Source organism: Pistacia vera, unplaced genomic scaffold (assembly GCF_008641045.1).
Source record: "Pistacia vera cultivar Batoury unplaced genomic scaffold, PisVer_v2 Contig957, whole genome shotgun sequence".
Classification (NCBI taxonomy): Eukaryota; Viridiplantae; Streptophyta; class Magnoliopsida; order Sapindales; family Anacardiaceae; genus Pistacia; species Pistacia vera.
In genome coordinates, this window is record NW_022196842.1 from 49,740 (window position 1) to 64,797 (window position 15,058).

General features: G+C 32.5%; 1 protein-coding gene across 1 annotated transcript; it reads right to left on the reverse strand.

Annotated features, from left to right (window-relative positions):
- Window positions 1-6,961: 6,961 nt before the first annotated feature.
- Window positions 6,962-9,601, reverse strand: LOC116121045 (NAC domain-containing protein 72-like). Its single transcript, XM_031406998.1, has 3 exons — window positions 9,454-9,601; window positions 8,572-8,825; window positions 6,962-7,378 (listed from the first exon to the last, which is right to left on the reverse strand). Exons 1-3 carry the CDS (start codon window positions 9,599-9,601, stop codon window positions 6,962-6,964), a joined length of 819 nt encoding a protein of 272 aa, XP_031262858.1.
- Window positions 9,602-15,058: the final 5,457 nt, after the last annotated feature.

Sequence of the window (15,058 nt, forward strand, 5' to 3'; positions counted from 1 at the left end):
ATAACCCTACTCCCAGCACTGAATGCAGACTCTGAAGCAACCGTAGTGATTGAGATGGCTAGTATCTCACGAGCCATCGTAGACAATATAGGGAACTTGGTTGCATTTGCCTTCCACCACTGTAAGGCATCGAATGCGTCACAATCCCCCACACACTTATGTCATCCCTCTCCCAAAATAACAGTCCAACTCAAACTTACTGGGCTCAACAGTTTCAACCACATCCAGAAAACTACTAAAATCATCCCAACCTTGGGCTCCCTCAACTGTTGCCACATCACCAACGACTCCATGTCCATCCCCTTCTGATATAGAAGTGCGGGCGATAGTCACAACTTGATTAGCTTGAACATACTCCCCATATAACTCATAAAATGCATCCTGGACTGTTATAGTATTTGTCCGCGCTTCAACCTAAGAATAAATCTTAGGGAATGCCCACTGAATAACCCTCATTTTCAACCAGGGATCCAACATAGCAGCCATAGACATCAACACATTACATTCCCCCCAATATTTATCAAACTTTCCCTTCATTTTCCTAACAATTATTCTAATAAACTCATCTTTAGATTCACTCTTACTATTTAACATACATTTCACTAGACACGCCTCCTTCAAGAATAAATTCGCCGTTGGATAATCACTCCCTGAAATGAGTTTGGTTGAACCACTAAAAACATATAAAATGTCACAAACTTTCTCCGCTTTCTCCTAATCCTCTTCACTTGGATTATAATGATAACCTGTATCCCTCTCTTTCAATCTTGGAAATTTTTTTTGAACTTAATTGCCATGACCAACATTTCATACATAGAATTTCACCTTGTTTTGTAATGGAGAATAAGTTTCCGAAATGACAATTTAAGTTGTTGAACAATCTCAGAAAATATCTTAAGCCTACTTTATGAAGCGTTGATATACAACACGCTCTTATGGATGTCATCAATGATGTGCATAATTTGATAAAGTCCATCTTGAACAATGAGGTTTAAGATGTGTGCACAACATCTTACATGAAATAGTTTACCTTTACAGAAGAGTTTCCTCGAAACTTCAAAATTCTCCCTCAAAACTTTAATCACAACATCATTACTCAAAGCATTATCCACAAAGATAGTGTATACCTTATTTTCAATTCCCCATTCCATTAGGCACTTGAAAATGGAGTCAACAATCGTAATACCAGTCCGGGGAGGACGTAGATAAACAAAATTCAAAATACGTCTATTCAGCCTCCAAGTACTATCTATCCAATGCCTGGTCAGCACCATATACTCCATCTTCTAATTCCCTGAATTCCATAAGTCCGTAGTCAAACTGATCTTTGTCACATTCTTCAACAAAGTCTTCAATTTCACCTTCTGACTTTCATATACCTTCATACAATCTTTTTTATAAGTATGGCGGGAAACCGAAGTCCATTCAGGAATCCCATACTTCATCATGTTGTTCAAGCCCTCTTCCTCCACAACAATAAATGGATGCTCATGCATGAGCACCCAATGGGCGATAAGTTCCCTCATCTTCATTATGTCGAACTTCCCAGTTAAAGCTGGCAAAACAGTAGTTGCAACATCAGTACCGGCAGTCGAAAAACTAATATGTTGTTGCCTCATGGAAGCTTTTCTCTTTGAACACTTTTTTAAATGTCTATTAAACTGGGTGGTGCTTTCAGCGACATCAATACCCAATTTTAATTTGCAATGGATACACTCCACCTTTTTGTTACCATTAGGGAGTACCACCTTCTTAAACTCCGTCCATACCACTAATGTCTTAGCCCTTTTTTTCTTCTAAATTGGATTCTCACTCTCGTCACCATTATTCGAGCTACTAATACTTTGTTTCGTATTTGTTGTGGTTGCATTCAAGTTACGCTTACCGCCTGGTGTAGTAGTAATTGTATCTTGCATTGTAGCCGAAGGGGTGCTTGAGGAACTTTCGTCCATTTACAAACCTATACAAGAAAAAAAAAAAAATTCAATTTAATGTAGAACCAATATGAAGTAATATGGATACTAAAATATAAAGAAAATAGCAGTGCACAAATATTGGACCATGAAGCAATCTGCACATGACCGCTGCACAGCCTACACTCTTCTTTATTCTTTTATTTATCACTTCAATTAAATTCATTGTTGTCTCAGCTTGCTACTTGCCATCAATTAATGTTAGTGTTTGACTTAGGTCATTAATAACCAACTAATCTTTGTCTTTGTCTTGCCATCAATTAATTCTACAAAAAGCAAAATGTCACAGTAGTCTTTGTCTCATTGTCTGCCGCTAATCTTTTAAACAACTAAAATTTGTAATTTCTAGTGAATCTCCATTAAAAATGGGAGACAAAACACAAAACACCATCAATTAATATAAAGCAAAGTCTACTAATGAAAGATATAAATTATATCATATAATTAACTTCTATAATCAAAGTCTGTTACACAAAACACCATCAATTAATATAAAGGAAAATGCCACAGACCAGAGACCACAGTCCACAGACCAGAATATTACACAAGACACCATCATCCATCAATTAATATAAAGCAACTTCCCATTTAGTTTTAGTCTCCACTCGGACCACTCTCCACTCTCTAGTACTTGCCATGTGCTTATTAATTAGGACTTAAAAGTTAAAAGCAAAAAAACAAAAAAACTCAATTACACAAAGGCTGGACGCACTTGGCAGTACTGCAATCTGCACAATACCTTGAAGATGGATATGGCGGACGCACTACTGGAGTCTGGAAACTTGAAGAAGGGAATAGATGAACTAAAAATCCATCAGACATTCACCAAAATACCTCACCTGAAGCAGAACAGAATAGATGAAATAAAAATCCAACTATCCAAGCATCCCACCTAAACCTCAAAGCTGAATACTAAATCAATCATACACAACAAATTAACAATCATAAAAAAGATCAAAGAAACATACTTGCAGATGGCATTCACGAAGAGTCGCAAACATGTTGCGAAGTGCGACCAAATGCCAACAAGATTTGAATGGGTGGATGGGTTTGATGCTGCCGAGTCTGCGACACCATGACGACGATGCAGATGGGAGAAACGATGACAAGGAAACACACCGGTGCTGAGTTTCTACTTGCCTGAAATATTCTGATTTCTTTTGGATTCGTTGCCGAATGGGTTTGAGTCACAATTTAGGGATTTTAACATTTGGGGTTTCTTCTTTTTTTTTTTTGTTAATTTTGCAAACTTTTGTTTTAAAAATATCAGTTCAATCCCCCATACATTAGAAAACCTCTAAAACACCCCTATTAATTCGAGCCTGGCTCGGCTCGCAAGCTACCGAGCCGAGCCAAGCCGAGGCATGCTCGAACTTGGCTCGATCTCTCTCACGAGTTGAGTCGAGCCGGCTTACTACAGACAAGGCAAGCCGTTAACGAGTTGGCTCATGAGCGGCTCGCCTCGTTGAACAGCCCTGCTCCCAGCTCATTAGTCCACAACAGTCATAAATAGAAATAAGAATCCTATCACCTTTCTAATTCATTCAAGATCCAGTATCTTATATGGACTAATACCCTTGAATCGATAAAGGCAAGAAGCAAGAGTTCCTTCCTAATTGGGACTCATCTATTAAGTAGGACTTAGAGTCCTATTAGGATTCCAACCCCTTGGGTTCAATATATAAATAGAGGCAAACCCTCTCTTTAGAAATAACCCATAGCACCTAGCTCTCAAAGTTCTTGCTCTCAAGAACCATCATATTATTCTGGTAACGTTTCTCGTTCTCAGCCCTCACTAAATACCTTCAACCTTGTTGACTTGAGCATCAGAATATCTACGGCAGACACCACATCAGTGTTTATCTAGCATTCACGTTCTCTTTTCTTCTTTGTGTAGGTCCATTAGATTGTTAGTGGCTCTGTTCTCACATGATCCGTCCCTTCCGAATCAGTTGTAGATTTTATTATCTACAGGTTTGATTTAGAGTAGAGGATAAGTAAGAAGATGAGAAAAAATAAGGAATTTTGAAGAAAGAGATTTGGCTTTATTTGCTGATAATATCTTTTTCTTTGATTTATAATTGATTTTCTAGGATTTTTTCTTTGTGAGACTCTATTCTGGTTCATCACTTTTATCTACAAGTAAAAGAAAAGACTACCTTGTCTAGCAATAAGACGTGAGATTAATCTTTAAAGTGTTGAATTCTTATAGTTTATATGCTTAGGGTGTAAGAAGAAGAGGAAGTCTATCAAAGAAAGAGATTCTAGTGTGGAACTACCCAAGATCAAGGCAAGTAAATCCAACCCTAGCCCTTGATTTGAGCAATACTTGAGTAGAGAATTGTCTTATATGTATTTATATGCTTGAGTATTGAGAATTGATGATGAAATTGATGATGATTCATGGTTAGAATTCCACTATGAGGAGTGATGATTGTGTTTATAGAAATTGATGGAAGTTTGTATGAGCTAAGAAATAATTTGTGTAGAGTTATGGAGTGTATTTTCCTGGTCAGGTTTGAAGTTGTTTTTAGGGAGCTTTGCTCCAAAATTTTGGTGGTTAGAGATTGTTATGGAAGTGTAATCACCTTATTGCTTTATTTGTGCATACAAACTGTTTGATGAAATTTCATAAAGAAGTGCATGTATGAGTATGTTGATTTATTATTTTGATATGAGTTTGTAGATGGTAGAGAAAGTAGAGAATGACATGTTTACATGCCATATTGCATTCTCGCATTTGACATTTGAATTGAGAAAGAACAAAAAGAAAAAGTCCATTTACATGCATACATGCATATAACCACACTAAAGAACAAAGAGAAAGAAAGAAAAGTGCTAAAGAAAAGAAATTTAATACTAATTTCTAAAAGAAAGATAAGAGAAAAGAAGGTTGTAGCGATAGGGAACCTGTGAGTGACAAGAAGAAGAATATCCCCACATGCACGCTGCCTTTAGTGAGCAGCCTAAGAAGAAGAAGAATAATTTGTACAGTTCGTAAGAGTGCACGTGGATGAGGATTGTACCCAGAAGAATATACCTACATGCATGCTGCCTTTAGTGAGCGGCCTAAGAAGAAGAAGAAATTGTACAGTCACACGGCAGGGTTCCGAATCCATGTCTCAACCGAGTTCGATCGGGAAAGAATAAGAAAGAAAGAAAGAAAAGAATAGAAAGAGAATAATAAGAAAGAAAAGAAGAGAATGAGAAAGAAAAGAAAAGAAAAGGAAAAGAAAAGAAAGAATAGAAAAGAAGAAAACAAAAGAAAAGAAAAGAAAGAAGAGAAAAGAAGAAAAGAAAAGAATAGAAAGAAAAGAAAGAATAGAAAGAAAGAAAGAAGAAAGAAACACATAAAAGAAAGAAAAACAGAATAAGAAATAGAAAAGCAGAAAGAAAAATGCACATCCTATGCATTGTGCATTTGCATCATACCTATGCATGATACCATGCCTACTATCATGAGTAGTGAAAAGTTAGAAATTAGAAAAGAGAAAGAACAGAGAGAACTAGAAATAGAGAAAGAACAAAGAGAGAATAGAGAGATGTGATGTAAGGAAAGAAATTCAGAATATGAGCAACGAAGATAGAAGAATAGCATAGCAGATTTACTTACTGAGCAACTAGTGCTCCCGTTGTTTTCAATGTTTTTGTAGGAAATAGGTGAGAAGCGGTCGGATGAAACGTCGAGAAGCGGAGGGGAATGACATTACTGTCCACTGTATTTTGAGATTATGTAGATGATACTTTTGTTAATGTAAAGAAATTTTTGGGCCCACTATGTTGTACTTAAATACATTTATATTTTCCATGATATATTTAGTGATTTCATATTATATTTCCCAAAGTCTACTAGCTAGAAAGAGTTATTACAGGAGTATTTTCAGAGTGATGGGGAGGGTTGTCAACACTGGCTTCGGTGAGATTTGGCTTGGAATGCCGACGCCCGCGTTAGTAATATCTGGTTGAAATCGAACTAATTTCGTCCAGATCTTGGTATATTTTTAGGGGAATGGGCTCAAGGGACGATTGAGGTTGCATTTGGGGTGTCGTCGTCGCCAACTAGTCGTTGGCCGATTGTATTTGGGGTGTGTTTGCTAAATTTTAAACCTATAGGGACTTAACGAATTTTTAGGGGTGTATTTTGCTGAATTTTAAAAGTTTTGTCACTCGGTTTGACCGGTTGGTCAGACCGGTTAAACCAGTCAACCAGGGACCTGGCAACCTTGCTAGGTTTCACCCCGGGTTGGGTTTTAAAGCATTGCCACAACACAATATATGTATATAAAGTTAGTTAAATTTGAATTTGTAAGTATAAGTCAAAATGTGTAGGTACTTAAGTTATAATGTATTGAATGATATGACAATCCACATATAGTGTCACATTATTTGGAATGTGAAATTTGGGATAAAAGCAAGAATAGTGTTACTCTTTTTGTTATACCATCACAAATTGTCTTTCTTGTGAACTAATTAATTTGATTATCAACTTTCCAATTTATGTAGTTTTAGAGGACAAAATTATGAAGGGTGATCATGTCGGTTCATTAACTGTTCAATCATCTAAAATCAACTGTCTTAAATTCTGATTGAAGAAAGGGGAGGTAAGTGACAAGTTTTAAAATGTTGGGGACCATTCAGAAGTAAATGAAATGTACCCCAACATAAATACACAAAGTAGGACACATGCATACTGCCACGTTTCTTTATGGAAAAAGAAGCCTTTGACAAGTGGTAATATGAAACACAGAAACTGATTATAAGAATTTCCACGTGAGTAATATATGCTAAATTACATACATGTCCAAGAGTTTTCAATTCAAGCACTCTAACACTTCAATTTATCAATTATATATTCAAGCAAATACTGATTTAACAAAACAAATTAAAGAAGATCTAATCGTAATGATCAATCAGAATATCAACTTTTTCACATAGAGAATTCTAAAAGAAATAAAACATGAATGTTCGATTGATTCTAGCAAATTTTTCTAAGTCCAAAGACTAGGAAATATTTCCTCTGATGAATCCGGCTGCTCGAGGGGATCATCAAAGTAATAATTTGTACTCGAAATGTGGGTTAAAATTGGATCATAGGAAGCATTTGACTGCTTTTGTTGTTCATCCACCACTTCGATTTCCATGTTTTGCCTACAATAAAAAGGTTCACCAATGAAATCGATCTGCATTCCAGTTGAACTGCTAACTTCTGAATATGGTTCACACAAATTTTCTAGCTCTAAAAGTTGCGGTTGCTTCTGTTCTTCACCAACAAAATCAAGCTGCATCACCATTATTGAACTGCTGCCCTCAAATTCATTACTTAATCTGTAACCTTTTCTGATATTCTCCAGCTCTTCTTTTACACTTGTCTTTCCTTTGTATTTGATCTTGCAAAGCCGCCATTCCTGGAAGACATCATGAATAGTATTCAATTAATTTCAACTGTGTACACTACAAGAAAATATATCTTTTGTATCAGAAGGATTCTGCTATAAATCTGTTGCAAAAGATTTTTTGCATCATATTTATAAAGAAATTAACAGAAATTTTACGTTTCAAAAACACTAAAGTCTAAATATATAAATCTATAGCAAAATTTTAAATTATTTGCTACAGATTAATTCCTCTGTTACAATAAATATACATACACTTGCATCAAATTACTTTTTGATGTGAAAAAAAATAAAAAAAAGCTTGACACATACTATATTTTTTTGTAGTGATAACAGGTAAATTGAAATTTAAAAGCACACAGTAAAATTTAAAAAAAAAAAAATTTGGGGGGCTGTAAAAGAGCTTTGGATATCATAGATTAAAGTGTTTCAAATCTCAGTTGTATCTGAATGAGGACAATGACTATGACTATACGTTTATGAATAAGGAAAGAATCAGAAAAGGACTGTTTTCAGAATCCAACGTGATATTTATTAAATACTTCTTTCTTTAGGCCTTTAGTTATTTGTGCATGGCAATGGACACTTTTTTTTTTTACCTGTTTTAATTTAATTTATTTCCATGAAATGTTGTAATTTTTTGAATGTTGAAGCTTACCTAAATACCCTAAAAAGCTTCAGCTATGCAATCAAAAGAGAGAAGAATTACTAATTCATTGCCCCGAATTTTCAAATCAAATAAGCTCTTAAGAGTCTAGATTCTTGCATTGGGATTAAATCTTTTTCAATCAGGGTTTTTGTATAAGTTTAAAAAATAAAAAAAAGGTTAGATGTCTTTAGTATTTAAGATATAGTTACCTTTATATCAAAAGGTTTTCTATGAATGTGAAGATATGTAACTAAAGTATATAAAGTTGATTTCGATTGGCTTCCATATAGCGATTTATGCACAAGCTAGGTTGAGTAAAAGGATTGAGAAAGAAAAAGAGTAGGAAACTGATTTCAAAAGATAAATATAATAAACTGTAGCTTTCATAAAAGGTGCATGATGCAAAGAAGAGAATCTTTTCGAGTGAGATTCAGAAGAAACACAAAGGAAAACATACATATAACAAAATCAAGAACAGCAAGAAAATTAAACAAGGGGATTAAGAAAAATTAAAGGTCATTAAAATTAACCAAGTTGGGAAATAAAGTGGACAAACCGTTGTGTTGGAATCAAGGCTATATTCATGCATAATCCAATTAGTCTTGAAGGCATTCTTGCGCTTTCTTTCATTATCTGTAAACCTGAGAAATGTTAGGGGTCTCTTGTAGCCCACCACTCGGTTGTTAGCATAAATTTTCTTCACATGCCCGGTGGCTCTCCACCATCCTCGACCAGAGACTTCTCTGGAATCAGTCTCCCTCATGTAGTAGCAGTAACTCTCGTTATTAGATAACACCACCTTGTGATCCCCTATATAAAATAAACAAATAAATAAAGTTAGACATGTTAACATATTCATCAAATAGACCAAATGATAAAAGAAAAAGAATTAGAAAAAATGAAAACCTCAAGTATTTCTAGGAGTAAGATTTTTTCTTCGTTTTTTTAAAGGTTTTATTCGTGTTAGTTTGATAATGTTAATCCAACTGATAACAACTTTTCAATTAACTTAAATTAAAAAGTGAAAATCAATACAAGTTAATTGAAAAATGATCATTATAGACTGATAAATAGTGTCTCCGTTTTTCTATTCACTATCCTATTTTCTTAGTTTAATTCAAGATATCTCTTCAAACACACATAAAGTCAAGAAATACTTGTTTCTTCTAGGATGCACCAAATCAAAAAAATAAAAATAAAAATCCCCCACATATAAAATTGGAAATTATGAGTGGGGCAACTATGCCGCAAGTGCAAAATTATATATAGAAGAAGAAGATGAAGATGGAAGTATATTTACATTGCATAAAGAAGATGAATATGATATACCAGAAAAGAAAGAAGAAGAAATGAAGGTTTAAACACAGAGAGAATGGCCAAAAGAGAAACCAAAATTAAGGATTTAATAATAAAGAAGAGAGAAGCAATAAAAACCCACATTCAAGATCTTGGGGATCAAGCTCATACACATTTCTTTCAACAATGAAATGGTCATGGAGAGACATTTCTTGGCCAGAGACTTTTCTTTGAAGAATTTCGATGAGCTCTTCATCGGTGGGATTGAATCTGAACCCAGTTGGTATCATCATCATCTTTAACTATTAGTAACTAAACAAATTAAATTAAAATATTCTTCTGTAAACAAACTTTCGAGTGATAAATGACAAAACCCGAAAGCCTTAACTAGAATAGAAAACGACGACGCAGGCAAATTAATGTTTCCATGAAGGTGGTCCTCAAATGAGTTGTGGCTTCAAGTACAGACATTGATGGTGAACTTATAAAAGAGTTGGATGTATTGTGAGACTTTTATATCAATGAAAATAATAATTAATAAATCAGTAGCCATTGGAACTCACAACAACAAAAAGGATCTGTTAGGGTTAGGGCACCGAACCACCGGTTGAGCTTTGTGGGGGGGACCAAGAATTTTTTTTTTCTATTTGTTTCAAATAAATAATTGGAGTCTTGGATCATCATCCAAGGGTTGTAAGCAGGTACGGTTGGCTAATTCCATAACAAGTACTTTTGTTTATACTTTATTTCAGATAATCCTTCAGTGAATAAGTGGGTCACAAAATTTTTAAAATTTAATAAAAAAATATTTGTCTATCTTGGTTATACTAAAACGTCCTTGGATCTCACATCCAAAGCTCACAAAATAAAAATAAAAAAAAATAAAAAAAAATAAATGGATGTTTTGTTGATCAAAAGATGAATAATTCAAGTTAGAAGGAACATTGAAATGCATGTACCAAATAACATAGGAAAAAAAAAAAGCTTTGGAGATTATTTCATGGATTAAAATTGATTCAATTGCTTTAAATAGTTAATTAAAGAGAAAATTTCGAAAATAACTCCATTTTTTTTTTAATAAATTTTGATAATTTTAGAGAAAATTATTTCCACCATTATTGTCTGAGCTAAAAATTATTTTCATTTTACTTATATGTAGTTAGAGTGAAACTTAGAATCTTTGAATATAATAGCTTATTAAGTTGATATCCCACCTTGAAGTTTAAACTAGGAGGTGAAATGTTTTTAATCCACAGTATAAATTAATCAAATCCACATTATAAACTAATTAAAAGATAATTGAAGATACTATTTGTGAAATTCTTCCAATATAAAATAAAAAAATACAAAAAAAATAAAAAGTCACATTAAAAAGCGAGCCCTCAGTCACAGAATTCGAAACCATATTTTTATCTTATAACACCTATGGGACAGGTTTTGTATTTTTATGGCAGAGGGCAGCATACTAATATGAGGGTTTTATTTATTTTTTATTTGTGAAAGAATCTAGGAGACCTTTCTTACTCTTACGGCTGCTTTCAAATGATTCTTGAATAAACTAGCAATGGGGATGGGCCGGGTACCTTCCATTTCTGCACGTGTTTATTATAATTATAAACAAAGTTCTGTTCATGCATTGTCTTTATTCTACAAATTTTGTCTTCTATCAACTATAAAGTAACTGAAATTAAAGAGATTCCCTCTAGATATATACAAACAATTCTCCTCCTTTTGTTGCTTCAATAAACTTGCAAAGTTTTGGGAAAATCCTTTATCTAAGATATATATAATACTTTCAATCGCCATTCTCCTTGTGATTTTAGCAATTATTTTCATCAAGTTCAGTGAACTTTTAATTTTTTATTGTGTTAACCATCAATATATTAAATTTTAGTTAAATTACTAGAATTGTTGCAATTATTCTAATTTTAAAATTTTAAAGATGCGCCTACATAGAAAATGGGCGTAAGGAAAACTTCTGTAGGATGAATATAACCTCATATTGAAGAAAAGTATAATTATAAACATGTAACAATAAAATAATTTCTAAAATTAAAATAATATAGCTTTCCTTTTTTTTTTTTTTCTCCCATTCATTTATAACGTTGGACACGGTTTAATTTATGAAAATTGCATGTTACTTTTTAATAATAATAATAACAATAATAAAAAGATGAAGAGGTCCTTTAGAGGTTTTTTGGATGCATTTTAGAAAAGTATTTCAAGAAAGGACAATATACATTCGATTGGCCTATTAGAAAAGCATTTCAAGAAAGTACAAAACTCCATTTTCTCTTTCAACAATAGGAAGTATTCTTTTCTGCATTTCCAATATTCTGATTTCCTAAACTAAGTAAGCATTTGAAAATATTGTTTTAGAAAATAATATCAAATGATCAAATGTATTATTAATCATAAGAATATAAAAAATGATTTTATCGAATATTTTCTTTTTTCGAATGCATTTTGCCGTTTGGACGATATTATGTGTATTGTCCTCATTATACATTTATATACAATAACACCATTTTTTTTTATTACATCTATCTAAAATAACCCTTTATCAATCTTATATTTTATACTATATGCTGATCGTCTAGTATTGTATTCTACTAATTTTGAGAGCTAGAAAAAGTTGAATATATTTACTTTATAAATTTCTCAACCCTCAAGTTACAAATTTAGGTTGATATAATCAAACATTTAACTATAAACCATTTGGACAATTTTTTGTGTATTGTACATTTTATACTTTTATATACAAATATCAAATTATTAACACTAATTTTTTTATTTATTACATCTATCCAATATAACGGTTTATTATTCTTTATCAGTCTTATATATAATACTATCCGCTCATCGTTTAGTATTGTAATGTACTAACTTTGAGAGGTTCAAGAAAATTATTTTACAAATTATTGTCATAAATTTAAATTAAATATTAAAGTTGATATAATCTAATTCATTAAAAAAATAACTACAAATCGTACTGTCCAGCTAAGATCCAACCTTACCTGATAAAAGTGAAGACTTAAGGCCACTTTAACTTTACTTCACAAAGAAACAAAAAGCTTATAGTGAAAGTTTAGTTATTACTTCGAGTAAAGAAAATATGTCACACTATAAATCTGACATTACAAAATAGAGGACCACAAAATCTAACGCAAACTGACATCCCATTTATTCACTAAATAGCAGTCAAAAGAAACGACTTTAATCGGGGGGGAGTCAAATTCTAATCATTATAATTAGGGTTTTTTGCTAGGGTTTTGTTGGGATGTCTTTCCCCTAAAAAACAAAAAACAAAAAACAAAAAAATATTAAAAAAAATTCATTCCTAGATTTCTGAGTTCATATATAGAGAGTTCTGACCAGTTTCTTTTTGCCTTCTTTTTATATTTTTAAATAAAATTTAATCACATTATAATACATAAAAATAACAGTTTGTATCATGGAAAAAAGAGTCGTGTAATATTTAAACCTTCTAATTGGACTTTAACTGAAAATGTCCGGACTGCCTTATATTTCTTTTTCAGTTTCTTTTTCTAATCAACCAATTCTTGGATACTTCGGGTAATGTCTAAGGTACAACTATTTTTTGTTAGGATTATTTTAGAATTAGGATAATTATGTTAAATATTTTATTATTATATTTTATAATTATATTAAGTCTTTTATAATTATGCTATTATCTTATTATGATAGAATTATGATTATCTTATTATCCTTTTATAATTATGATAGAATATCTTATTAGATTTGAATGAGACAATTAGAGTCATTTTGGGAGTCATTTGGAGTTAAGTGTAAGGCTATATAATAGCCTAAATATAGATTGTGATTATTAATGAAGAATTTAGTCAATGAATCTCTCTATCTCTTGTTCTTGGAGGTCTTTATTCTTCATATAAATAGATCCTATCCCAAACCCTATCAGTTGGTGCTTTCGTTAGTATTTTATAATTATGATAGAATATCTTATTAGATTTGAATGAGGCAATTAGAGTCCTTTTGGGAGTCATAATAGGCAATGTTATGATTATTTTAGAATTAAGATAATTATGTTAAGTCTTTTATTATTATCTTTTATAATTATGTTAAGTCTTTTATAATTATGCTATTATCTTATTAGGATAGAATTAAGATTATCTTATTATCCTTTTATAATTATGATAGAATGTCTTATTAGATTTGAATGAGGCAATTAGAATCATTTTGGGAGTCATTTGGAGTCAAGTGTAAGGTTATATAATAGCCTAAATCTAGATTGTGGTTATCAATAAAGAATTTTGTCAATTAATCTCTCTATCTCTTGTTCTTGGAGGTCTATGTTCCTCATATAAACAAATCCTATCCCAAACCCTATCAATTGATGCTTTCATTCCTTAGTTATGGCTGAAGGCACTGGCCTGCGTCTTTTGGATGAGCAGCTTGCTAAAATTATGGCCCTATAATTTGCCCAAGCAGAGACTCTCACTTCTTTAACAGAGAAATTGGAAGTTTTAACAATTGACTTTCAAGATGTTACTTTGCAGATTTCAGCTCTAAACAACTAGTTCGATCAAACTTGCCAGCAAAACCAACATTTTGGTGAATCATCTTTAGATTTGATTGAGCAATGGGGATTGACTTCCAGGAGTTTTTTTCCTAAGTCTTTCCGTTTAGAAGTCCCTAGTTTTGATGGCACAAATTCGCGTTGCTGGAGGTTTAAAGCTGAACAATTCTTTGATTACCATAATATCCCTACCGACCAACGATTGATGATCTCTTCCTTCCACATGGATGGGCCAGCTCTCTCCTAGTTGTAAGTAAGTGATCAGGTTCGCGCAGCGGAACAAGCATAATATTAAAAACGAAAAGATCACTTATTCGAACCAAGATCTGAGTACAGATTATAACGTTTTCATCCATAAACTAAAATGTGAAATAAAATTTGTGTAAAATAAATCCATACAAGGATTTAGTTCATACCCACGTTTGGAGGCTCCTCTGAATATCTCTGACTTCGCTTACAAACACTGTTCACCGACTACTGTTCACTGACACTGTTCACCAGATACTGTTCACTGATCGATCCAATGTAGGATCGCACTCATGAAAATCCACACAAAGATAATCCGAAGAACCGACAATTGTTTTGCTAGAACAATTGTCGGCTTCAAGAATCAAGAACAATCAAAGAAAAAGAAAAAAAATTCTTTTCACTCAAAGGTGAAAAGGTGAGAGAGAGAGAGAGAGGGTGGCTAGGGTTTTTGTTTTTATAAAAAGCATTCATTGTGTTTTAATTAAGTTGCACTTATATAGTGCAACTAATTAAAACCCTATTCCAATAAGGAATACCCATAGGCACCAACCCAAGCTTACCCTTGTAACAAACACTATGTAATTGGTATTTTAAATTAATTAATTATTATTATAATTAAAATCAATTAATATATATATATATTAATATATTAACATTTAATTAATAATAACAATCCATTTAAATATATGCATACATATATTTAAATATAATCTGACGTATTTAATTTTAATATCAAATTAAATACAGGCAACAACCTCAGCAAATTTAATTACACTGCGAGATTACCAAAATACCCTTTCTTCTTGAAAGACGAAAATACCCTTCTCACAAAATGATTCTTAAATTATCTTCTAAGTGTGTGACCCGTAGGCTCCTCATCATATCAGCAGTGTGTAGTATTGCGATTAACACCAATTAATCATCTCATTACACACATAAC

What these genes read in the sequence shown, in the direction of transcription:
- LOC116121045 (XM_031406998.1), bottom strand. Translation starts at nt 9,601, where the DNA reads ATGATACCAACTGGGTTCAGATTCAATCCCACCGATGAAGAGCTCATC. An exon ending in TGATCCCCAAGATCTTGAAT is followed by an intron (nt 8,826 to 9,453) that starts GTGGGTTTTTAT and finishes TATTTTATATAG; the next exon opens with GGGATCACAAGGTGGTGTTA. An exon ending in GCCTTGATTCCAACACAACG is followed by an intron (nt 7,379 to 8,571) that starts GTTTGTCCACTT and finishes GATGTCTTCCAG; the next exon opens with GAATGGCGGCTTTGCAAGAT.